General features: G+C 42.2%; 1 protein-coding gene across 3 annotated transcripts; it reads left to right on the top strand.

The window, feature by feature from the left end:
- The first annotated feature begins 10,033 nt into the window (after nt 1–10,033).
- SLC16A14 (solute carrier family 16 member 14) lies at nt 10,034–25,602 on the top strand. Of its 3 annotated transcripts, none has more exons than XR_008462518.1 (6): nt 10,034–10,361; nt 15,577–15,722; nt 16,000–16,276; nt 17,546–17,689; nt 22,115–23,661; nt 24,684–24,714. XR_008462518.1 is itself a non-coding variant. In XM_054166521.1 (6 exons), the coding sequence occupies exons 3-6, from the start codon at nt 16,015–16,017 to the stop codon at nt 24,830–24,832; spliced, it is 1,548 nt and encodes a 515-aa protein (XP_054022496.1). In that variant the 5' UTR covers nt 10,035–10,361; nt 15,577–15,722; nt 16,000–16,014; the 3' UTR covers nt 24,833–25,602. The 3 variants fall into 3 exon arrangements, 2 of the variants coding, with proteins under 2 accessions (XP_054022495.1, XP_054022496.1); XM_054166521.1 differs by having other exon boundaries at nt 10,035–10,361; nt 22,115–23,107; nt 24,684–25,602; XM_054166520.1 differs by having other exon boundaries at nt 22,115–24,794.
- The last annotated feature ends 388 nt before the right edge of the window (nt 25,603–25,990 follow it).

The raw sequence follows: 25,990 nt of genomic DNA, 5'->3' as shown, positions 1-25,990 counted from the left end.
TTCTGGGAGGGAAGCACAGAGCTGCTGTAGCAGCCACAGCAGCACTCTCTTATATCCTTCTTATTACCTTATATTACCTCTCTTCATGCTGGAGGAGTTTTTTCAAATACAGACAGTCCAGAGGCCACACTGCCATTTCTGAAGAGCCTTCCACCACCTCTTCTCTATCACCTCTTAGTGCAGTTTCTACCCACTCTTTACATTTCTGTTTTACTGATAGCAGTTACAACTTGAGTGACTCATTGCACCACAGTCCTTGGAGTCACTTCCTGTACAAGAAAATAAAAGCTTTTCCTCCTTGCTAAGAAATCTACTTTCTGCTGGTATTTGAGCGAGACAGTGGCAATCCAGAACTGTCACCTAACACTTTATGTGTTACCATTTAGTAAGGACTAAGAACAACAAACACATGAACTCAAATTAATTTGAACTAAAATGCTCACAGTGACACACTCAGTGCAAGGCAGGTGGAGAAAGCCCCTCTCCCTAAAAGAGGAATCCTGTAAGAGTAACAGCATGTGCAATCATCTTGCAAATTCCCGTCAGCCAATGGCTTCTCCACTTACCTGTGTGAAATTTTGTATGGCAACAAGGAAGGAAAAGAAAAATGCCAATAAAGTGAGATAATAAAAACACCAAATAGAAAAATATGCAGCAGCAGAATAAGAAAAACTTTCCACTGAAAACAAAACTGGAATCTATCCAAGAAACAATGGCCTTGTTAAAATTCAGAAATTAGAAGTGAAGTAATTATAGACATATCTTTTTTAATTAGTAATACGCAAGGAGCATTTTTTACTCCCCTAATTGTGGACTTAGCCCTGACATAAGCAGTTCACACTTCTAATGAGCAGTAAGTGTGTGGAAGGTGTTTATGCTGCTCTTTAAAAATGAGGGGACTGAAACAAAACAGTAGATTTTATCAGCCAGTTTTGAGGAAGGGGTAAATACACATTGCACCCAGGCACTGTGGCAGTCTCCTTCTCCTCTTAGTGTGAGCACTACAAATGCTGAAAACGTATCATGGAACTGTAGAATGGTTTGGGCCAGAAAGGACTTTAAAGGTCATGTACATCCAACGCCCCCATCGTGGGCAGGAATACCTTCCACTAGACCAGGTTGCTCAAGGCCCCATCCAACCTCACCTTGAACGCCTCCAGGGAGGGGGCATCCACAACCTCCCTGGGCAACCTGTTCCAATGTCTCACCACCCTCACTCTAAAGAATTTCTTCCTAATATCCAGTCTAAACCTACTGTCTTCCAGTTCAAAGCCATTTCCCTTGTTCTATCACTATAAGTCCTTGTGAACAGTCAGTTTGGGTTGAAATAAAAAGGTTTGGATTCAGATTTTCAATTTGGATTGAAATAAAAAGGCTTTCATATAGGCACATGCTTTTCAAACTGAGGTTCAATCTGGCAAGTACCAACATGCAGGCTGCTCCTGTGTTCAGCATTAAGCATGCTGTATTTTACTTTGGAGATTAGGAGTTGGTTTTAATCTTAGCTGATGGACCTTTAGCATTATTTTAAAATGTGTCTAGATATATGTAAATATTTACAGGTAAATATTTTACAGTTCATATAATTAAGGATCACTTTAAAAGCTGTGTACTTGCAGAAAAAAACCCACTGATATGAAAATATATCTTCTTAAACTGCTACTCATATAATATTTACATTACATGTTATACACAGATGATCACAGGATGTCAGGGGTTGGAAGGTACCCAAAGAGATCATCAAGGCCAACCCCCCCTGCCAGAGCAGGACCATACAGTCTAGCTCAGGTCACAGAGGAATGCATCCAGATGGGCCTTGAAAATCTCCAGAGAAGGAGACTCCATAAGCTCTCTGGGCAGCCTGTTCCAATGGTCTGTGACCCTTACAGTAAAGAAGCTCCCCCTTGTGTTGAGGCGGAACCTCCTGTGCTGCAGCTTATATCCATTGCTCCTTGTCCTATCACAGGCAGCAAGTGAGAAGAGCCTGTGCCCTCTCTCCTGACACCCAGACCTCAGATATTTACAAACATTTATTAAATCCCCTCTAAGTCTTCTCTTCTCCAGACTAAAACGCCCCAGGTGCCTCAGCCTCTCCTTGTAAGGCACATGCTCCAGTCCCCTAATCATCCTTGCTGCCCTCCTCTGGACCCTCTCCAGCAGATCCCTGTCCCTCTTAAACTGGGGAGCCCAAAACTGAATGATGAGATGAGGTCTCACCAAGGCAGAGTAGAGGGAGAGGAGAACCTCCCTCTATCTGCTGGACACACTCTTCTTAATACACCCCAGAATCCCATTGGTCTTCTTGGCCACCAGGGCACATTGCTATCCCATAGATAACTTGTTATCCACCAGGACTCTCAGGTCTCTCTCCACAAGGCTGTTCTCCAGCAGATCACCTCCTAACCTGTACTGGTGCAGTTTATTGTTGAACCTCATTTGGTTCCTCTCTGCCCAGCTCTCCAGTCTGTCCCAGTCTTGTTGGATGGCCACACAGCCTTCAGCTGCATCAGCCAAGCCTCCCAATTTGGTGTCACCAGCAAACTTGCTGAGCAGATGATTATATATTCTTGTTCAAAAAAGCTTTCTACCTCTGATAGTATTTGAGGGTTTACACATGCAGAAATGGAAAAAAACAACTATTTTTTTTCTCCACCAGAGGGAGGGAGAGCATCTTTGGTTGCTAGGCAGATTTTGAAACAATTTCATTCTACCTCATTTAAAGCAGTAACAGTAAAATTGGCAGGGGGGAGAGAGTGGGGAGAAAACAAAGAGATTGATTCAGTCCATTATATTACCAAAAATGAAGCATTTCGTGTTCACTTAGAGCTCACTGGAGAAATGTACTGCAAGGAGGAAAAGAAGACATGATGTGGGAGGAGTTCATATGTAGACTGGCTTAGTGATAAGAATGTAACACTGAAAGTTTAGGTGACCATGAAAAGTTGCAATGAAGATGATCAGAGGGCTGGAGCACCTCCCCTGTGAGGACCAACTATGAGAGTCTGAGATCTGGAGAAGACTCCAAGGAGACCTTATAGCGGCCTTCCAGTACCTGAAGGGGACCTACAAGAAAGCTGGGGAGGGACTTTTTACAAGGACTGGTAATGATAGGATGAGGGGCAATGGTTTTGACCTGGAAGAAGGCAGATTTAGAACTGGCTATTAGGAAGAGAGACACTGGAACAGGTTGCCCAGGGAAGCTGTGGATACCCCCTCCCTGAAAGTGTTCAGTGCCAGGTTGGATGAGGCCTTGAGCAACCTTGTTAGTGAAAGGTGTCCCTGCCCATTGCAGAGGGGTTGGAATCAGATGACCTTGAAGGTTTCTTCCAAACCAAACCATTCTATGATTCCATGATTTCTTTATATGCTGAGATACAGACAAACTAAGCACAAGGCAACAATTCTTTGGTTTGTGCTTTTACTTATTTCAAAGGAAGCCCTCTGTTTACTGCTCAAGAACAAAAGCTTAGCCGGGAAATGTAACCCAGGCCTTAGTATAGATGTCTGAATTTAATTTCAAAGTTTACAAAATTCTCATAAATAGAACATAAAATATATTTATTTTCTGTACTCCTGTTTGTATTTATTTAAATTTTCTAAAGAACTTGAGTTCTCTGTTTAGGCAAAACTGTGGCCATTGAAAATCTGAGTGCTAGAGACTGAGAAAAACCTAACTAAAAAAAACAAGTGACACAGGAACAATTACTGGAAAAGAATTACTCTACCTTGGACAAGCAATATCAGGATTTGTACAAAGAGTTGTGGCTGAATTCTCACAGCAATCTTTGTTGGAGGATCTCTGCAGATCCTAATGCAGATCAGTTATATTCTGGCCCTCCAAAATGGCCTGTAAAACTTTGGAGAGTGAGACAGCAGCAAAGTTCCAGGAGCTGTGAGAACACCCTGGCAGCTTCCTGCAACCTGAAAATGTCTGGTTGAAGTACTGATGGAGATGATCTTATGAGATTTGAGTCACACAATACAGTTCAACTGTGAACTGAGTAAGTTGCCTGCTGTAACCTGGCTAAAATATTTACATCTCTTATTACAGTGGACAGCAGCAGATTTCTCTCCTCCTTTCTAATCACTGTTTACTTGCTCTGTTCTCATGAATCAAAATATTATTGCAGTTCTTTTTAAAAAAGATATTTCTTTGGGATTTTGTACACATCAAATTACTAAAATGTTGATGTTAATATTTCATAAAACCCACACTATTTTTTGATTCATTCATCTACAGAATGCAATATTTGGCAGTACTGCTACAGAGAAAAGAGGAGCAGAAAAGAACATCACACAGTTCAAATCCATCTTAGATGTACTCAGAGGTTACAAGCACAAATATGTGATTGAATATTTGCAAAATGCTTATTGATCAGGAGATTCTTTTGATCTAAGGGACTGTCAAGAAAAGCAGAAAGCAAATTACAGAACAAAGCTACCAATAGATTTAAACCGCTGTTTATTGGTTTAGACAAGACATATGTAAAACATTGATTCCATGATACTATGTTTCTGTTCTATGATTTACTTTGTACTTGCTGGAGTGAAGTATTTCAAGAGTGAAAATTTAGAAAGCTACAGCACGCCAGTTAATGCTGTGATTTGAACGCCACAGGCTGAAGGACTAAACACTAAATCAATGTTTTAATTTATATTAACTAGTTCAGTGCTAATTTGCCTGGAATTTGCTGTTAATTTCTTTTATTTGCAACAGGTGCAACCCATGACCAAGTCATCTACCTCTGACTGAATGCTCTGAGATTACAAGTTTGAGCAAGAGGAGGAAGTGTCTGGCAGTGCAGCTGTGAGTCCTACTGGAAGGACCCTGATTTCTCTCTCCTAGCACTGTGCTGCTGATGTTTAAGCAGCTGCAACCCCACCCTTAACGCTCACAGGTTTTAAACCAGAAAAGCCAGATATTGCCATCTGCAAAGCATGGAAGTGTTACAATAGCACTTACAAATAATAGTGGTTTTCTGATAAGATAGTTTGTTTTACCTTCTCAGTATCAACTGGGATTGCTAGTGTACAAGGTTGAGATTAAATAGCACTGGGGGTGGGGGGATGCGGAGAGAGTGTTTTTTTAATCACATCTTCCTTTGTTTTGTGAGCAAGTGCTATTTTTCCTGTGCTGAGACTTTCAGAAGCGGTGAAATAACGGCGAAGAACCAACAGGACATTCATTTTTCTGTTGGCTTCTTCATCTGCAACCTGGAAATCCATGTCTGCTGCCCCTGAATGACTTTACGTGAGTAGAAACAGTACAGTTCAGAAGCAGCACATGCTGAAATACATGCTTCTACCCGTCCAATGAATCCTGCCAGCTCTCTAGGCTTCTCCAGCTCAGTGTCCTTTTCCCACTCACTTTCCCTCTTTATTCTTACTGCAATTCTTGTGGAAGGACCTGGCCCAAACTCCTCATATATGGAATAGTAGTACTGCATTTTGCTGAGGGAGGCTAATGTGAATCTTGGCAAGGCACTGATGAAATAGCCATGCCACCCTTGAGGCAGGATTATTAATGTCTTCAACATCCCTATCTGCTGAGGATGATACTTTCATCCTTTTAATACGCTCCAGGAAAGTTTAATTTCTCTCACAGGATACATGTAGTAGTTTTTTAGACATGGTGCCCCCAGATTAAGAAAATTGGACTCTATCTCCTGATCCCTCACATATCTGTAGCTGCAATAGTAGGTCAGGTCTTGGAGAGGAGACAAAGAGAAAAGACAAGTAGTTATTGTCAAGATGAAAGTCTCTGTGCCAGCAATGATAAAAATGTTGCTTTTTCTTCCATTTTGGAATTCCATTCCCACAGTCTATCTTCAGTCTTCAGTGAATATGAAGATAGTAAGCTAGTTCGTTCTTTCCCATTTGCAAAAGACTCTGCAGCTATCATGGGAGGAAGTGAGGCTGTTGCTGAGAATGTTAATATTTGCTTGGGGTATTCTTTGAGGGTATTGTTTTGTGGTAATTCCATCAAAGACACCAAGGATTCTCTTCAAAAAGGCAGTGGGAAAACCAACAAAATACTAATTACTTCTGTTTGGTAGTGTGGAATTGCCAAAATGAAGAGAAACCACAGAAATCTGGGAAGTAGGGTGCCAACTTAACGAACGCTTTAGGGAAGACAATAATCAGCACCGCAGCAATAGTATCATAGAATCATTTTTGCAGGCTAAACACTCCCAGTTACCTCATCCAATTCTCATAAGAAATGCTCTCAAAACCCCTCACCAGCTTTGTTGCCCCTCTCTGGATACTCTCCAACACTCAATGTCTTTGTTACACTTCAGTCCCCAAAACTGAACCTGGTATTTGAGTACAGTATGGTGCCAAGTACAGGGGCATGATCACTTCCCTACTCCTTGTTGGTCACATTATTCTTTATCCAGGCCAGGAGACTGTTGGCTTTCCTGGCCACCTGGGCACATATTGGCTCATGTTCAGCTGGCTGTCAACCTACACCTGCAGGTCTTTTTCTGCCAGGCAGCTTTCCAGCCACTCTGCCCCAAGCAAGGAGCCTTCATGGGGTTGTTGTGACAAAAGTGCAGGACCCAGCACTTGGCCTTATTGCAATTAATCTTTGCCCATTGATCCAACCTATCTAGATCCCTCTGTAGGGCCTTCTTACCCTCGTGGAGATCAACATGCCTGCTTAATTTCATGTCATCTGCAAACTTACTGATGGGGCACTCAATCACCTCATTGAAATCATTGATAAAGATTTCTGACAGGACTGGCCTGAGCCCTGAGGAACATCACTTGTGACTGGTCACCAGCTGGATTTAACTCCATTCACCACGGCTCGCTGGGCTCAGCCATCCTCAGCAGAGTGCTGTGGGAGACAGTGTCAAATGCTTTGCTGAAGTCCAGGTATGTACAGCCTTACCCTGCTAGGCAGGTCACCTGGTGATAGAAGGAGTTCAGGTTGGTCAAACAGGACCTGCCCTTCATGAACCCATGCTGACTGGGCCCGATGCCTTGGTCGTCCTGTACTTGCTGTGTGAGCGCACCCAAGATGAACTGCTCCATAATCTTCCCTGAGGTAACAGGGGGAAAAGCACTGAGAAGCTAAATCAGCACTTTATGTTTTCATCAATACAAATTTTCAGAGGGCTGACCAGTCAGTAAGCTCTTTAGTGCAGCTGCCATTTTGAGCAACAGGGATTGGGCAAGTCATAAAAGTGCAAAGTGAAGAAAAAATTAAGGACTGGGTTCTGGATGAATGAACTGCTAGATGGGTTGAATTTGGATGGGTTGCTGGGTTTGAAGGGTAGTAATCAATGAGTTGATGTTTAGTTGGTGGTGGCAAGAAGCAAGCAGAACACTCTAGGTTTAGTACTGAAGCCAGTATTATTGTTTTCATTGTAACTTGGCTGATGACACAGGATGCACCTGTGGCAGATTTTCAGATAATACTAATGTAGAAGGGGTTGTTTTCAAACCAAACAGTAGGGCTTTCAGCTGAGAGTACTTTGAGAAACTTAAAAAATAGGATAAACTTCATGAGAAATCTCATAAAGTTTATCAAGGAATGCAAAGTTGTGCATATGGGGTTGAATAGTGCCAGGCACCAGTGCAGGCTACCTGAGCAGCAGCCCAGCTGAAAACCATGTGGCTGTCAGTGAACTATTAGTTGAATATGAACCAACAGGATGTTTTCATTGTGAATAAAGTGAACCATAGACTGAGTTACATTAGGAAGAAAGCATGGACAGCAAATGAATAGAAATTATTAGCCCTGCTTGTTCAGTGCTAGTGAGTACACACCTGGGATAATGTGTCCTGCTGTCAAGAAATAAGGGAAGGGCATGCAGAATGCTGATGAGATGGTAAATAGCCTACACCATATGACTTGTGAAGAGATGTTGAAAGAAGCTGAGCTTGGTTAGCCTGGCAAAGAAGACAATAAGGGGACATCTGATAACGGTCTAAAACTACCTGAAAGAGAGTGGCAAAGATCACTGAACTGAAGTCTTAATAGTAGCAAATGGTGAAACAAGAAGCAAAGGCCACAAGCTGAGTCACTGGAGCTGTGATTGGGCAAGGGTGGTGCTGCACAGGAACATACTGCCTGGAAAGGCTCTCAAGTCTCTATTATTGAAGGCTCTCGAGAGTGGATTAGGCAAAGCCATGGCTAACCTGAAATACCACAGGTCACAGTCCTGTTTCCAGTGAAAGGCTGAACTGGGTGGGTCCCCAGAGATCTCTTCCAACCACCACTTCTATGAATGTAAAGGTCTAAGTAACTGTAGTGTCCCCCAGATAGCAAAGAAAATTGTTACCAATTCCTCCTACTCCTGCCTTTCTTCCTCCAGGTCTTCCTCTGCTCCTGTCTTCCTTTATGTTACATTATGACATATAATTACCATGTTTAAGGGACTAGTAAAAAGTCCTTCCTTTTCTTCTGGGGTTGCTTGGCTTGCCATCTAACCATTTTATACAGTTATGATTTCTAAGGCACCAGGGTCTGACAGACTTTATTGACACCTAATTTTACTGGATCAGGCACCTTACAAATCTTTATTAAAACTGAAAACTTATTCTAATACTATAGAATTGTCCTTCCCATTCTTACAAAATGGACTTTTTCCCCTACTGCACATCCTTTGTACCCTTGGTGCTAGACCTGTGCAATTTAATGGTTAAAATTCAAGTAGATCCATAGATACTGATCTTCCCAAGGGACAACATAAATCTAGAACCACAATGACATATGAACCAAAACTGCTGAGGCACTATGACACAGCCAAATGAATTCCGTACCAGATCAAGCTGTAAAAAGAGAACATCTGCTAGTACAAGGATTTAAGCATGCAAATGGCATCTTGGGTACTAGAGGGAACATGGGTTAATAGCAAATCAAACAAATATTTTTGTGACTAGCTGGCCTTCTGGTCTGCAAGCACACATTGTCAGCTCATGTTGAGTTTTTCATCAACTGACACCCCCATGTCCTTCTCCTCAATACTGCTCTTGAGCCACTCTTCGCTCAGCCTGTATTTGTGTTCCAAGCTATTCTCTCTCAAGCTACTTCTTATACCTTCTTGAACAGTATTTACTTATGCTACTCAGTGCAGTGCTGTGGGACACCAGGACCCTCTGATGATGAAAGTGTTGTACAGTGGCAGCCTGGGTAAATACACTGCAAAGCAATTAATTGCAGAATGTATACTTCATTAATGTCAGGTCATTCAGGAAGGTACAACTGAGGTCCAGAAACTGCTTTGAAAAAGTAGGAGTATGTTTCTGCTGCTTGTTTCCTCCCCAAAGGAATTATTTGTGAAGTTTATTTCTTGCACAAACAAGGTATTATGGTATTGTTGTCCAAAAATTGTGTTCTTTCCCCGATGTGCAATGAGCCAATCTCACACACTGAGAGTAGCTATGGATTTACTACAAAGTTGCACAAGTTTGAATGTTGGACAGGTGTTCCCACAAAGCCAGCAACCCAGTTTATTTGGGGAAGGGACTTTCTAGCTAGGTGCGATTTTAAACATTATAATGAGGGTAGTTCACAGAAAGGGTCCTGCTAATCTTACTTCTCCTGCCAGAATACCAACTGATTATCTCAAGATGTTCTCCACCATATACAAACCCAAGAAGTCTTTTCCAATTAAGAGCTATTCTTGATATCCTAGATGTTTTCTTAAGCCTTTTGTTTTATTTTGATGGGAGCTCCCATCAATCTTTTGGCCCTTTTGCAGGGATTAGTCCCTAGTAAGGCATGCATTGGTTAGACAAAGTGATCACTTTTACACCATACAGCCCTGATCAGTGGTCCTCAAAAGACCAGCACAGTGTATTCAATGCTCAGACAGCATACCTAGTTTCAGCTGGATAACACAATGAAGCTTTCAAGCTTCATTCTCAGGGTAGTTTGGCTGCAAAGATTCAACCAGCCCCTCTGAAGTAAACACAGTCCAACTGCCACCGAAATCTTGCTACCAGATGTTTTTATAGGATGATCTCCTTTAACTCTCAGCTCTACATGTGGGCGATAACCTGTGCGGCAAGGAACTCCGTTCAGCCAGCAGAGTGTGCCTGTGAGAGGGCTGCAAAGCTCTGCCAAACCAGAATCAGCCGGTATCGGAGGAATGAGGGAGCGTGGAGAACTGAAATCGCGGGGAATGGAGACAAGGCGGTGCCGAAGACGAGCTGCCTCGCTTGGGAGAGGCTCAAGACCGATGCCAGACTGCAACAGAAAATAAGTTCCGCGGCAGCGAGCAGGGCCGGGGCTGAGCGGGGCGAGGGAGAGGGAGAGGGGCGCAGGTGGACAGCGGAGCCCGCAGCTGCACCTGGTACGCGTAGCGGCTCCGCCGCTTTGGCTGGCAGCCCTGGCGGGGTCCGGCGCGGTGAGTACCTCGGAAGAAGCCGCACGGCACCGGCAGCGGCAGCAGCGGCGGCATCGGCATGGGCGTGCTCAGGGCAACGCGACAGCTGCATCGCGACAGCTGCATCGCCTGCGGCAGAGGCGGGCTGGGCTGGCCCGGCGCGATGCCGGTAGGCGCTTGGCTGCCCGGGGGGCGGCGGCGGCGGTCCCGCCGTGCCGCGCGGGGTGACCAGGGGCCATCCTTTGTCCACGGGCGGGCGGCGCCCGCAGCTGCGCGCAGCTCCCGCGCGCCGCCCGGCCCCGCCGCCCCTGCAGCCCTTGCAGGCGGCGCCGGACCGCGCGCCTACACAGCGGGCTCGGTCACAAGCGCTGGCCCTGGGGCAACCTGGGGCTCGGGGAGTAGCAACCCTGCCCATGGAATCCCAGAAATCCAGTACGGTGGGGGTTGGACGGGGCCTCCAGGAGTCATCTAGTCCAACCATCCTGATAAAGCACGTTTTCCTAGAGCAGGTTGCCCACGATCACAATGTCCAGGCGGGTTTTAAAAGTCGCCAGAGGAGACGCCACAACTTCTCTGGGCAGCTCGCTCCAGGGCTCCAGCACTCTCACAGTAAAGAAATGTTTACTTCCATATATTTATGTGGAACCTCACCTGCTTTAGTTTAAACCCACTGCCCCTCGTCCTGTCACTAGGCACCACTGAAAAGAGCCCAGCCCCATACTCTTGACTCCCACCCTTCAGAAACTGATTAGCGTTGTGAAAATCCCCTCTCAGTCCACTCTTTTCAGACTGAAGAGCCCCAGGTCTCTCAGCCTGTCCTTGTCAGGGAGGCGCTCCAGTCCTTTAAGCATCTGCTTGGCCCTCTGTTAGACTCTCTCAGTAGTTCCTTGTGTCGACCTGGGGAACTGAGAAATGAACGCAGTACTTAAGGTGCAGCCTCAGCAGTGCGGAGTGGAATGGGAGGAATACCTCTCTGAACCTGCTGGCCACACTCTTCTTAATGCATCCCAGGATACCATCTGAGCAGTGCTTTACATAGGAGAGCTTAGCTTGAATGCTGAGGAAGGCATGATATGCCAAGCTCCAGAAGTTACTATCTTGAGGGTGCACCACCCTTGTGCCTCCGGGTGGTCCTGTAACAGCCTGTAACTATTTACAAAAATAAAGGTACATCACCTGATACAAGCCATGCTTGGCACCAAGGTGATAAGAATGTTTGCTATCTGAGCATCTTTCTGCTGTCCCTGTGGACATAGGACTCACACTCACACTGAGGCAGAACAGCACCAAGGTGTCTCCTGGAAAAGTTTTGTAAGCAAAATTTGGGAAACAACACTGAGAAGCAGAAAGCAGCAACCCAGGTCTGGAAATTGAACTGCTCCTGACCTCATGCAAACTGGTGACTGGCAAATAGCACAGTCCTTTAAGCATGTACTCGGTTTGGTTTTCCTTGCTGGGTGTGCAGTTTTGCATCATGGCGCTGGTCTGCAGAAGTGGTTGGTGTCTACATCTCCAGTGAAGTCATCAACAACTAGAGTGCTAAATGTATTAGCAAGCTGAGGTTATACTTCCAAAACTTCTGGTGCCCAAAATAATGTTGTTTTAACAATGTCTTTTTCTGTGTGTCTTCAAAAGACAAATAATAACACATGTAGCATGCCTACTGTGAATACTGTGAAGCAGAAATCATTTTTTACGAGTTATCCATTGGAAGTGCCTTTATGGTTTTGTTCTATACTTTTTAATGCTGAGGCAAGTCAGATACTGGACAAGGTTACTCAAATATTCATAAATTATTCATCATACAGACCTTTTATAGCGAGGTCAGATTTTTTTCTGATGATCCAGTTGAATGACAAGCTAGAAAACCATAGCTCCACTGATGGTGCAGTGAATGTGAGTGTTTTGCTGCTAGCTTTCGTCTTATTATACAGCACCTGCATTCGTCTCTAAAATAGCCCACGAGTCAGATTTTCAAAACAGCTCAGCATGTTTGTGGGCACTAATGTTTGGGCCAGTTTTTCTAAAAGCCCTGCATACTATGTATGCATACAATAAAAAAAGAGCCTTATTTTTATTTTTTTTTTAATAAAAAAATCTAGGTCTTCCCCAGCTGACTATAGAAGAGTCCAGCTTCTCCTTTATTAAATGTGATCCCTTGTGAGGGGCTGTATTGAACCACTGGTGCTGTGAATGAGTTGTCACTACCTCATTCATTGGGAAGGTATGGCTTGCTTTACAAACCAGCTGCTGTCCTTTTCCTTGCAGTTTCTCTGCAAGGATTGCACAATTGCAAAGAGCCTCTTGGGCTTCTCTACCTTCTGTAGTACTGTGTTCATGGCAGTTCCCCTTGGTGAGGGAAGAAGGTTGAGAGCAGGTAAGTGCATTTCTTCTGGTGTGATAGATGTGATGAGTCAGTACTGGAGAGAGGATCCAGAGATCCAGTGCTTCATTTATCCAGAGCCTGAGAGTTTGTGCAACTACTGGAGAAGACCTGCACTGTTTTCAACTATATTCACTCTGAACTTGTGACCTTAGTGGGAAGTTCATAGTCTAAAATTGATAATAAGCAAGAATCTGGTCCAAAGAGAAAAATATATGCATTTTCTGAAGATTTGTGGAGGTTGATGCATTTATGACATTAACTTGCATCTACTTAATCTAAGCCCATTTTGTCAATACGACTGCAAAGATCAGTGTCATATCTTTGCATCTCAATGATTTTTGCTTTAAATAGCAGAATAAGAGATAGATCTATTCCCTGTCCAAAGAAGAAAATTTTTGTATCTAGTACCAGTATTCAGATGTATACAAAACCAGTCAAAAGCATGAAATAGAAAGGTAAGGCTCCACTTTTAATCCTAATGCTGAATCTTCAGTTACATAACTTTATATTCCATTATCTAAGATACACTGTAATATCCAGTATATGTTTTCATTAATTTTGAACTGGGCATGTTTAACAGCTTGCAATTATTCTTCCTCTGCTACTTCTTCCTCATTCTGCTGCTTTTTGTTATTTCCTATTAGCATGATTATTCAGAATCTTTATTACCTTTATGCAATTAGTATTTCTTTTGTATGTGGGCTGAATCCTCCATAGGTAGTCACATAAACTACATTACAGGGTACCTAGCTTCAAGTATGTTAACAGCAAAAATCTGAGATGTCATCTTTAAGACCTACCCTTGGCAGAGAAATGATGACATGTGATTTTAGTTAAGACTATCCCAGGCTGTCCTCTTACATTAAGAAAAAGACTCTATCACTGCAAAACTCTGACTTCCTGTTTGCTACCCTTCCTGCCTCAAACACTCTGCAGGACCTCTAGAAAGACCTGTTCATTATCTCTGCCTCTTGATTTAGAAAGAAAAATCCAGAAATTAATTTCAGTAAATGTTTCCACTGTCACCCAGGTGTGGACTTGTCAGTTGGTTCCAGCTTCTCTGCTGCTCTGGCAGGTGTTAAATGTGCCCAACTCTTGTTCTTCTTTACTGTGTGGCAAATACCTTCCATGGCCAAGTTAGGAGTAATGACAATGTAGTCCATAAAGAAGTATCCATCTATGAAATGTTTGATACTAGGAATTTTAGCTCCAATTGACTGTGTGAGACAAATCAGTGTGCTCTTGGAGGAACCTGCTATTAAAGCTGCTCTTAGTTACACATAATTCCCAGCACTGCAAGTAAGGGATATGTGGCACTGAACTGCAAAGGTAAATGAGTGACCAGGCAGTCAGGAGATGTTATATGTATTGGCAGATTTTCACTGGTGTCTGTGCAAGGAGCAGAAAGTAGCTTTAACTGGTCAGCTCTCATTACATATTGGTGTGAAATATCTCAAGGCCTCTGTATGTTTATCTAGCTGTAAGAAAAAAGTATAATAGTTTGGAAAGGTAGTAATTTGATAAGCAAAATATACCCATGTGTAAAGACAAGTTTAAAGACAGGAGATCAAATTTTCAGTTAGTACAGAATCTGAGTTACTCACTGGCAGTTTCCAGTAGGGAGAGGCCAACTGAGGCACGTCTTCTGAAAGCTTGAAGAATATGTAAGGAGCTTTTCAAAACAATTGTTGATAACTTTCTTCTCTCTTTTGACTGTTGTGTAGCTGATGGCTCTTTTTATTTCTCAAGAGAAGGAAAAAAAAGAAAAAGTTACTCTTTCTGGGAATTTGTATCATTAAATTTCTAGTCTCCATGGAAACCTATGTGGTGCTTCACAGTTGGCTAACGTTTCAATATGCTGCAGCAAAAATCAGAGGGAGATTCTGCGCCTTGCCTGTTAATCAGTTAAAAAGGAAGTTGAAATTATTTTCATATTCACTTAGAGTAACATTCATTTATGTTTTAGCACTATTACATGGATTAATACTATGGAAACCAAAAGCATAATAGCAAACAGTCAATTTGACTAATAAAAAGCTTTCCAGAGAGGTATATACAATCTCCTTGTTGTAATTTATGTAAGCAAAGTAAGAACCTTAAATCTTTATCTTTTTCTGTCTTTGCTCTTGTTTTTCTGCTGCTAAGATTCATAGAATCATAGAATGTTGGGGGTTGGAACAGACCTCTAGAGATTGTTGGGTCCAGCCCCCCTGCCACAGCAGGATCACCTAGGGCAGGACACACAGGGACACATCCAGATGGGTTTTGAAGGTCTCCAGAGAAGGAGACTCCACAACCTCTCTGGGAAGCCTGCTCCTCACCATAATGAAGTTTCTCCTCATATTGAGAATGAACCTTCTGTGTTCCAGCTTGTATCCATTGTTTCTTGTCTTGTTACAGGATACTAACTTCACCTGACACTCCCCTCTCAGGTATTTATGGACATTAATTAGAATAGATTAGATCCTCTCTCAGCCTTCTCTTCTCCAGACTAACCAGATCTCTCAGTATTTCTTCATAAGAGAGATGTTCAAGTCCTGCAATCACCCTCATAGCTTTCCATTGGACTCTCTCCAGTAGATCCCTTTCTCTCTTGAACTGGGGAGCCCAAGACTGGACACAGTATTCCAGTTGTGGTCTCACCAGGGAAGAGTGGAGGGGTAGGAAAACCTTTCTGGACCTGTTGGACACACTGGATGCACCCCAGGAAACCATCTGCCCTCTTAGCCATAAGGGTACATTGCTGTCCCATGGATCACTTATTTTTGGCATCTCAAAACTGGTTTCCTCTGAAAAGATGTAGTAACTTCATCTACATACCTCTTACAGGTTTCCTTTTTATATCCCAAGTTTTATCAGCTTGAACACAAAAGCACACAATCTTACCGGGACAGACACTAGAAGGTGATACAGCGAAAGAACACATTGAGAGTGACCAGACTATTTTTGTGACCACAGTCAACCCATGAAGAGTGAGTGCTTGAAGCCATCTACAAGTAAGTGAAGTATATAGTGGAAATTATGCAGTCTACTGTGTTAACTTGTAAATATTCCTGCACAGAAAACCATGAAAACAAGCTACATAAAAGCATTTACTAGAGAATTTTCTAAGCATTTTATGGCTGAGCAATAGAAACTTTACAGTGGCACTAAAGCACAGCGGTGAAATGCGGTAGTGATGTATGATGTATGCTATTTACTGTAACCACACTGCACTACCTTATCTTTTTGTACCTATTCTGAAGGTATGTACTGGCATTTACTTTATTTCAGAATACTGTGGAGAAGATGTATGCTAGTCGAGAGGATATTGGATATGATTTTGGAGATGACTCAAAAGTTGGAAGTAAACCAGTTAAGCCTAATCCAAACATTGATGGAGGATGGGCTTGGATGATTGTATTTTCCTCTTTCCTTGTGCACATACTTATCATGGGATCCCAAATGGCCCTTGGAATACTCAACATAGAGTGGCTTGAAGAGTTTAATCAAAGTCGTGGCTTAACAGCGTGGGTTAGCTCCCTCAGCATGGGCATTACACTTATTGTAGGTATGTTCCTGCATAATTTATTTGAAAACTATGTAGATTATCACAATATGTTTGCCACTCATCCCCCAATTATTTTTGTAGTTTTTCCACTTTCTTAACAGAGCTGCCCGAGTTCTCCTGAGCTGCCTTTTTAAATTCAACAGGATAAATTTCGCAAGTTAGAGGGAGAAAGGGAACCACAGCAAAGATGACAGTAACTCCAGGAGACAGCATCAGCAGGAAAGGATGCTTGTGACTTCAAGGTCTCACTAAAATTAAGAAAACACACGATATGTGAAGTTTGTGGTCCTCCCTGTATTCTATCTGGGAGGAGAAAATGTTGAATTTCAACAGCTTATATCTCAGTTTGGCAGCTGAACTTAAACTTACTTTTTAAGTTGTTAGTTCAACCCAAAAATATACCTGGAGGGATACATTTGTGTACATATGTATGTAGACACTTCTATATCCCTAACTGAATATTGAAAAACTTGTGTTTCATTCCACTGGAAATGAAATAAAATCTTTACTTTCTAGCCAGATGTTGAGAAAGGTACCAGTTCTAGTGTCCCCATCACAAAAAGGACATAGAACTGTTGGAGTGAATCTAGAGGAGGACCACAAAGGTGATCCAAGGGCTGGAGCACCACTCCTATGAGAATAGGCTGAGGGAGCTGAGATTGTTCAGACTGGAGAAGAAAAGACCCCAGGGACAGACCTTATAGCTGCCTTCCAATACCTGAAGGTCACCTACCAGAAGGTTGGAGAGGGACTTTTCATGAGGTTGTTTAGCAACAGTTCTAAAGGGACTGGTTTTAAGCTGAGGGAGGGTAGGTTTAGACTGGATCTTAGGAAGAAGTTCTTCAGTGTGAGGGTGGTGAAACTCTGGGATAGGTTGCCCAGAGGAGTTGTGGATGCCCCCTCCCTGGAGGTGTTCAAGGCTAGGCTGGATGAGTCCTTGAGTAACCAAATCTAGTTGAGAGGCTTCCCTGGCCATGGCAGGGAGATCGGAGTAGATGGTCTCCAGTGTCCCTAAGCTGTTATTCTATGAGCTATGATTCTTCCTCAGGTTGAACTGTCCTTTCTTCAGGTGGCTCCTTTGATTTTAAGTCCTGTGGGAATTTGCTAAGTATTTGGTCAGTTGGTTTAATTTTTCTTTCCAAATTGCATGAGTAGTCTGATGTTAAGCAATTTCTTTAAAACATTGAGAAACTTCATGTGAAAAATTGCTATAAAGGGCAGAGAATTAACTAAATAAGGTAACATTTTTCCATTTCTTTTTTTGAACAGGTCCTTTCATTGGTTTATTCATTGGCATGTGTGGGTGCCGCAAGACTGCAATAATGGGAGGGCTGTTGAATGCCCTAGGGTGGATATTGAGTGCCTATGCCTCAGATGTGCACTGCCTCTTCCTTACATTTGGAGTAACAGCTGGTAAGAACTCTACTGACACTTGGAAATTCTTCCTATTATTTTTGATTCCTTTGAAGGTGATCTGGATGAGGAAAGAGACTGTGAAGTTACTCCATCTTTTCTTTCACACTTTACAATCTGTTATGTTTGCAGAAAACTTACTCAGTGGACTGGGCCCAATGGCTTCTGTTGACATGTAAATCGACTGTGTGAAGATGGTTTCTCCCAGCTGTATTTATTAGAGGACATTTTTAACTAGAATAATTATGTAACCCAAACTCTAACAAGTGGCATATAAAGATATTAAGCCACTGTTAAATTACATATCTAACTAACTCCTCTCTTTGTCACAGGAATAAACAGCAAATGTTTTCTACGGGAGTTTCTCTATGTTAATAAAAGACCGTGTTATGATAACTAAGTAATGCTTTAAAATCCATTTTAAAAGAGTGTGGTGTGTTACTGCTGGTAGGCAGCTGAACCTCACACAACTGCTCACTTGCTCTTTTGGAGAGGGATGGGGAAAGAATTAGAAAGGTGGATGTGAGATAAAAACAGTTTAATAGGTAAAACTAAAACTGCATGCAGAAGCAAAGCAAATTAAGGAATTCTTTTACTACTTTTCATGGACAGGCAGGTGTTCAGCCATTTCCAGTAAAGAAGGGTTTCATCACATGTAACCATTACTTGGGAAGGCAAACACCACAGCTCCCAAGGTCTTCCCTTCCTCCTTCTTTTCCCCCAGTTCTATTGATGAGCATGACATCATATGGTATGGTATGTCCCTTTGGTCAGCTGGGGTCATCTGTTCCACCGTGTTACCGCCCAGCTTCTTGTGCACACTCAGCACATTCACTGGCAGGGTTGCACAAGGAACAGAAAAAGGCTTGATACTAAAACATGCTTGTGTTATCAGCAGTGCTTGGGTCACAAATTTAAAACATGGCACCACATGAAATACTATGAATAAAATGAACGCTGTCCCAGCCTCAGTTAGAACAACGCATGGGGCCACATTTCATACACATTTTCTTATAAAAGACATTCAGATTACATCAATAGCCACTAATTAATAGCAACTATCCTTGCTGCCTTTTTTTGCAATCAAAATCATTGAAAGAAGTAGTATTTTGTAATTTTTTTATTGGAATTAGGTCTCCAGAATACCTTTTGATGTATAAGAGCCCAATCAAAATTTCAAAAGCATGTTTAGGCATCTTTCTTGAAATCAACAGATCCATAGTGCTTAAATGCTCAGTTTCTAGCAAAATGTTGGCTCTTGTGAAAAAAAATCAGTTACTTTAAGAAAGTTAGGTAGAAGACAGGAAAGAGTCCAATGGAGTGCCATGCAGATGTTAGGTGACTGGAGCAGATCTATGACGAGGAGAGGCTGAGAAGTCTGGGGCTCTTTAGCCTGGAAAGGAAAAGTCTCAGGGGGAATATTCTCAGTCCACGTAAATATCCAAAGGTGACAGGTCATGAGAATGGAGATGGGCTTTTTGCAGTGGTGCCCAGTGAAATGAAAATGGGCAACAGGTACAAACTAGACTACAGGAGATTCCACATAAACATAAGGATAAGCTTCTTCACTTTGAGGGTGCCAGAGCACTGGAGCAGGCTGCCAGAGAGGGTGTGAAGTCTCCTTCTCTGGAGACTTTTAAAACCCACCTGGACACATTATTGTGCAACCTGATCTAGGTGATCCTGCTCTAGCAGAGTGGTTGGGCTAGATGATCTCTGGAGGCCCTTTCCAACCCCTGTTGTGGGATTCTGTGGTTCTGTTAATCCAGTATTATCTACTTAAAGCACTACTCCATTTTATTCACGGCTCATTTCTGAAAAGAGATACTGTTAATAAATATGAAACAAAAATGTTAAAGTGATCCAAGTAAGAAATTCAAAATTTGGTCTTTAATTATTGTCTGAGTAACACAGAGCAATACAGGTGGCTTCAAAATATCACTCACTCCACGAATAACGTGGCCAGTTATGTTTGTAGATGAAGCGTGTTATCTGTGTTATATGTTACAGAGAGAAGTGATGTGAAAAAAAATTAATTGTGCACAATACTAGTAATAGCTTCAGTACCCTCTATTCCTTCAACCTACCCTTTCACAGAATGTCATAAAAATCTGCAGAATTTCTAGACATAAGTTTTTCTTCTAGCTCTGTGGATGGGATAAAATGGAAACTATCAAGGATCACTGTGTTGATTTGTTATACCACCATACCATAGATTTCTGTAATGTCATACATTTCTGAACAAAGAACAATAATTACAGGCAAGATTGTGCCCTTTTTGGAATGTCTGTTTCCATTTGTATTTAATATAATCAAGCAGACAGTAATCTACAGTTTTTCTCAAACCTTGTTGCTTTTCAGAAGGAGCATACACAAGCTGTCAGACAAAAAAGCAGAGACTGAGAATTTAAAGAAGGGCGAAAACCATATTTTCAGACAAAATATGAGGCAAATATTTACATGAGGCAGAGCAGTGAGATGCTGTTGCAGGAGTAATGCTGGCTGGAAAAATAATGTGTACATGCCTAAGATGTTTCATCCAATTGCAGAGATGCCCTTTTCACCTCACTTGCCATCCCCTCACTCACCACCAACTCACTCTCCCCTCACTCATGGTCCCTTCTCCATCTCCCCACTTCCAGGCCCTGCACTCAGGATCTCAGTCACTCATCACCTCAAACCCCCTTCACTTTACTCCCATTCCCTTGCTGTTCACTTACCATGGCTGGCTCCAGCTTTGAGCACTTCTGGGTGGCTCCTGTTCTCCACACTGGTGACCTGCTGTGCCAGGTGCCCTCAGATGGTGCATCCCTATGATCCTGCTGCCTCACTTCCAGTCTCAAAGTGCCTCTTCTGTCAATGTGGTTCCCCTCCCTCAGCTCCTCACAGCCGTGTCCCCTAACCTGGTTGACAGCGTCATCGCAGCTCCCTGAGTTCTCCCTGTGGGGACAGAGGAGCCTTGTCCCCCCTCACCCATCCTGAGGGGCCCCGGGATGTGTGCCTGGAGCTGTTGGCGGCAGAGGCCCTGTGGGTGGGGGCCAGGGCAAGCCTGGGCCGTGCCTGCGGCGAGGCGGGAGCAGAGCCGGCCCTGCCGCTGGGTCGAGCCTAGGATGAGAAATCTGTGAGGGAAAGGTGTGGAGAGGCCTGTGGCCTTGGGCTGACCCGAGGAGGTAGCACGCCTTTCGATGGGATTAGACTGTGTTCTGCTGTGCGGCTCACAGAATCAAAAGATAAAGCAATTCAAGAAATAAAATGCCCTTTCTGAGGATGCAGAGGGGAAGTGCAGTAACTGAGGCTGTGCTGTTTGCTCACAGCAGTGAAGGAGAGGTTGGGCCGAGCAGGCAGGCAGAGAGACTTCCTGGCTGGGTGTAGGGAGGGAGACCTTTTGCAGTACAAAAACCTAATCATATATTTGCATAGCAAATAAATATAGATACTTCTAACATGCAAAATGGTTCAGCTCTGACCACAGTACACTGCCATGATTGTTAAGGCTTTGCTGGAATAACACCCTTTCTCCAGTTCACTTATGGCTGGATCACACTGTAGCTGCATGCAGCTACATTATCTACCATTCAAGAGAACTTTTAAGCCCAGAACGGTCTTCTAAATTATGATCGTAGTGAATTTGGAAGCATATGCAGCATATACCTCTTCCTGTCCAAATCCTTGCTGTCAGGAATTTGCTGTGAGGAAAAACTGGGCAACTGTTAACTTCAGTGGTGTGTTTGCACAGCCCTCAACACTTTCTGATTGAACAAGGTACCATTAATACCCTGGCTTACAATTAGAAGTGAGAGATTTTGCACAAAGTTGCAGATCTACCTTTTAAGAATATACCTGTGCAGCTACTCCGTGGTCCTCCACTGGACTTCCCAAATCAAAACCCGGTAGCCATCCAAGGTCCCACCACCAGGCTAAGCCCCCATGCTCACTCTTGAAACATATCTCATGGTCGTTGTGTCTCCACAGTTACAAGGCAAGGACAGAAACTGAGCCTGGATCATCACTGCTGGTGAACTTAGGCAAGAGCAACAAGCTGTGCCCATTAAGCCATTTCTGGTTGCTAATACAATCAGATGCAAGTATAACAAATGCAGATATTTCAAAACAGTGTTTGTTGATGTTTGTCCCCCACATTAAGTGTTGCTGTTTCATTGTGGGATGTTTGGGAGTTTGCAGCAGTGTCATGCCTAGCTGATGTAAAGGATTTGTTTTCCATGTGTTTCAGTTTCTCCAGCAGTTCAGTAGTAGTATTGTATTCTCACTGGAATGAACAGTGCAAATTTGGGAAAATCCTACAGGACAGAAATGAAATCTAAAATGGGAATGGAGTATTTATTCTTCGTTTTACTACTCATTGCACAAGCACTTTATATCTCATTGGGAAAAAGTTCAGATTGATTTTGGCTTTTATTTTCATAGGCATTGGAAGTGGCATGGTTTATCTGCCTGCGGTGGTCATGGTGGGGCAGTATTTTCAGAAGAGAAAAGCACTTGCACAAGGACTCAGCACCACAGGAACTGGGTTTGGAGCTTTCTTAATGACTGCCTTAATGAAGTACCTCTGTATTGAATTTGGGTGGAGAAACGCCATGTTCATCCAGGGTGCCATCTCTTTGAATCTTTGTGTTTGCGGGGCACTTATGAGACCACTCTCTCCCAAAGAGATTGTTAGCGAAAAATATGTTTTGAGAAGAAATAGTGAAGGTAATCATGCAAAAGCTTTGTCCCGTTCTGCAGAGACTATAAAATCTAGCAGAGTCCTTAGTGAAGAACTGGAAAAAAAAGAAACAGCAAATGAAGAAGTGCTTGACAGTGTTCAGCAAATAGAGATCGGAAGTAAATCTCAAAGTCAAAGGAGTATGTATGGACTGCGCATTCTTAAGACAGTGAGCCAAATGATGGTTACAGTCAGGAAGGGCTTTGCCATATGGTACTCCAGCTACTTCGGAGCTGCATCACTGTTTACCAATAGAGTATTCGTGGCCTTTATAATTTGGGCTTTGTTTGCCTATAGCAGCTTTGTCATCCCCTTTATTCATCTTCCAGAAATAGTCAAGCAGTACAACCTACCTAGTCAGAATAATATATTTCCTTTGACATCCATTATAGCCATTGTTCATATTTTTGGTAAAGTGATTCTTGGAATAGTCTCTGATCTCCCGTGCATCAGTACGTGGAATGTCTTCCTTATGGCTAATTTTACTCTGGTCACTTGCATTCTTACTTTGCCACTAATGCAAACATATGTTAGCTTGGCTGTGGTTTGTGCTCTGATTGGATTTTCTAGTGGCTATTTTTCACTAATGCCTGTTGTGACCGAAGATTTAGTTGGAACTAAACACCTTGCAAATGCCTATGGCATCATCATTTGTGCCAATGGAATATCTGCATTGTTTGGACCACCCTTTGCAGGTAAAATGCTCAAATTGCTAACCAACAGATGTTTGTATAATAACCTTGTGACTTGTTATATTATTAAACTTTCTTATGTGCTATCAGCATGTGTAATTAACAAAATTACAGCTGCTCCAGAATGGACATGTGTACAAATTCACAGATCACCTCCACTGGATTCCAGTCCACTATTCACACACTACAAATTGCAATCCTTGCAAATAACCCCAAATGCATCACAGTCTATCCTTTCAGTGGTATGTTTCCTTAAAATGTTATCACATACTTTTTTAAAATGAGAAAAGTTTAACCTATATTTATGTATTTTGTGTAATATATGCACTATATTTACTCATGCCTCTAGATGAACAAATGAATAGTTTTCAGGGTAGGCAGGTGTTATTAGTACAGTACTGCTTCCAAGAACTCTAAAGTGTGTTTGGATGTCACCACTCTGAGCTGCCAATGGATGTGTTGATTTAACTAACCTAGTTTTGCCTTCCTTCAGCCAGAAATACCGACTCTGGGGACTGCACTGTTCATAATCTCTTTACTGCCATCCACAGCAGAAGGTAGAAGTGTATGTATGTTATCACTACAGTTACTTAGGTTTATACAAACATTCATACATTTTTTCATAGAAGTATAAAGTATAAAGAAGTGTAGGAGTATAAAAGAGATATAGGTGCTGATTGTCAGTGCTGTAGCCAGAATACAGCTGTCATCTACAGAGACACACATCAGAAGAAAGCAGCAAGAAACCTTGTAGCAGCCATCATCAGCCATGGATGACACGTGGCTGAAGCTTTTAGCAGCACAAACAACCCAGAAAAGTGAGAATGCTCTCACCTTCTCTCCCCATCACTGAGTGAGCCAACATAATGTAGAAGAAAGCTCATCCAGTGCAGGGGTGTTTTAATTCTTTCAGCACCTCAGTCTGTGCTGAACATGTCTTTGCATTTGGTTATCAGTAACAAAGCTTCTGATCTTGAGGTTACATAGCAATGCAATGCGGGAACTTTGCTATTTTGGGTTCTGAAACCTTTCTGAGGCAACTTTAATGTATTTTTGTAAATGAGTTAAGATAGGAACAAGAGTCATTGCAGTACTGAGTACTGACTTGAAAAGTCTTTTATTGTTATGTGAGTCTTTGAGAAAGCTATTGGAAATGTGTTTGCTTGCAGAAGGCACAGCATTTGAGCTAGCCTGCAATATCAGACGTTTTACAAAGTTAGTTGCAGGACGGAAGAATTAATTGGTTTTGAATTCCAAAATGTCTCTTTTAAAGGCAGACTTGCGATAACTTGTTTGAAAAATGTGCAGTTTTAGAGTGAAGATTGCTTGTCTTGTTTGGATGACACATAGCTGGAGTTCTATTTTAAGACCTCTGTGGTGCTTAAATGAGGGGTTCTGGTGAATGAACAAGAGATTTTGTTAATACATTTCCAGTTGTAGCATCTAGAGGATGAGACAGTCACCACCCTTTTTTCCCATAATACATTTATGGGTTTGTCTGAAATGTCATGAGATAAACGTGCAGTGTTTTTCCCGTTGTCAAGCTTTGTTACCAACGTGTCTTGTCTTTGTTTTTCAGGTTGGATCTATGACATCACACATAAATACGATTTTTCTTTTTACATATCTGGCTTGCTATACATGGTGGGAATAATATTTTTACTTATACAACCTTGCATTCAAAAGAAACAAACAAGAGAAAAGCCTGCAGAAGGAGCAGAAGTATAGAACAAATTCCAGAAGTCTTTTTACAGAATGTTTTTGTTTCACGTTTCTATTGTATAGCAGTATGAAGCTGTTTTTCTTATGGAACCACCCGCATTAAGCTGTACTTAAGTGAAAAGCAGATGTGCTCCAAAATGCCAATAAATTGCTAGAAGTGTGGTTTTAAATTGAGTTAAGATCTTTTACTTTAGAGCTAGCAAATACAACGATCAAAAGCACCCAGCTAGTCTTTTTAAACTGGAATGATGCTAGGAGCCTTTACCCTTACTTCTCGTTTCACTGCTACCCATTACTGCAACTCCATTGACTGCAGTACAGTTACTCCTATTTTACACTAGTCCTACAAGACAATTTGATCTGGATATGAATGATTCATAAGTGTTTCCTACTGTATATTCTGTCTAATAAAAGATAAGTTATTGACTATGAGGAAGTGATGCTGTTTCATACTTGGCCAGTCAATTACTGTTGAAATGCTAGTACAATAACTCAGTTAATTCGTTGTATTAAAATTACTATTTCAGTGATGCAGAACTGAAGAAAAGTTCTCAATTTTGGCAGATGGCATTATAAATGCTGTAACACTTAATGCACCTGAAGTAAAACAAACATAAAAGCAAAACCAGGCAACGTGTGGACAATATTATTGTTTTTCACAAACTTGGAAAATGTTTCCAGAAATAGTCTGAAGTTTATGGTTGCTTTACCTAGTTAGAAGTACTGCAGAACTTCATAACATTGCCATTGACTCCTACATTGGCTTGTTTGCCTAGTAAACAGCACTAAAGAAACTAAGTTGGGCAAAACTTGCCAGACACATTCTTATAAAGAACAGAACACCAAGTTTAATAACAAAGCCTGTTAAACTATTGCATTATGAGCAGTTGTGTTGCTCCTTATAATCCACACCATGAACTAAGATGGGTCATGTTTGTTTTCACCAGAAAAGCAGATAATGCAGAGCATGGAGGAGCTATAGAGCATTTAAAATATTCAAATTTATTTTCTTAAACATCATTAAATACCTGGTAATCAATGCAGAATGTTTTGTACAGTGGGAAAGGACATACTTTTTTCAGCTTCGAGAGGTGAGCTGTTCATTTTCCTACCAAATAAAAGTCGCTGCTAGCTTTATGAATCCATGACAAATCAATTTCTTAA

This window comes from Dryobates pubescens, chromosome 13 (genome assembly GCF_014839835.1).
Source record: "Dryobates pubescens isolate bDryPub1 chromosome 13, bDryPub1.pri, whole genome shotgun sequence".
Classification (NCBI taxonomy): Eukaryota; Metazoa; Chordata; class Aves; order Piciformes; family Picidae; genus Dryobates; species Dryobates pubescens.
Note: the sequence above shows the minus strand (reverse complement) of the source record. Positions and strands in the feature narration are given on the sequence as shown.

Bases quoted from the DNA above. Each gene is read 5' to 3' on its own strand.
- SLC16A14 (XM_054166520.1), top strand. From the start codon at position 16,015: ATGTATGCTAGTCGAGAGGATATTGGATATGATTTTGGAGATGACTCA. The intron at 16,277-17,545 runs GTATGTTCCTGC...TTTTTTGAACAG, and splicing joins GGGCATTACACTTATTGTAG to GTCCTTTCATTGGTTTATTC. The intron at 17,690-22,114 runs GTAAGAACTCTA...TTATTTTCATAG, and splicing joins TACATTTGGAGTAACAGCTG to GCATTGGAAGTGGCATGGTT.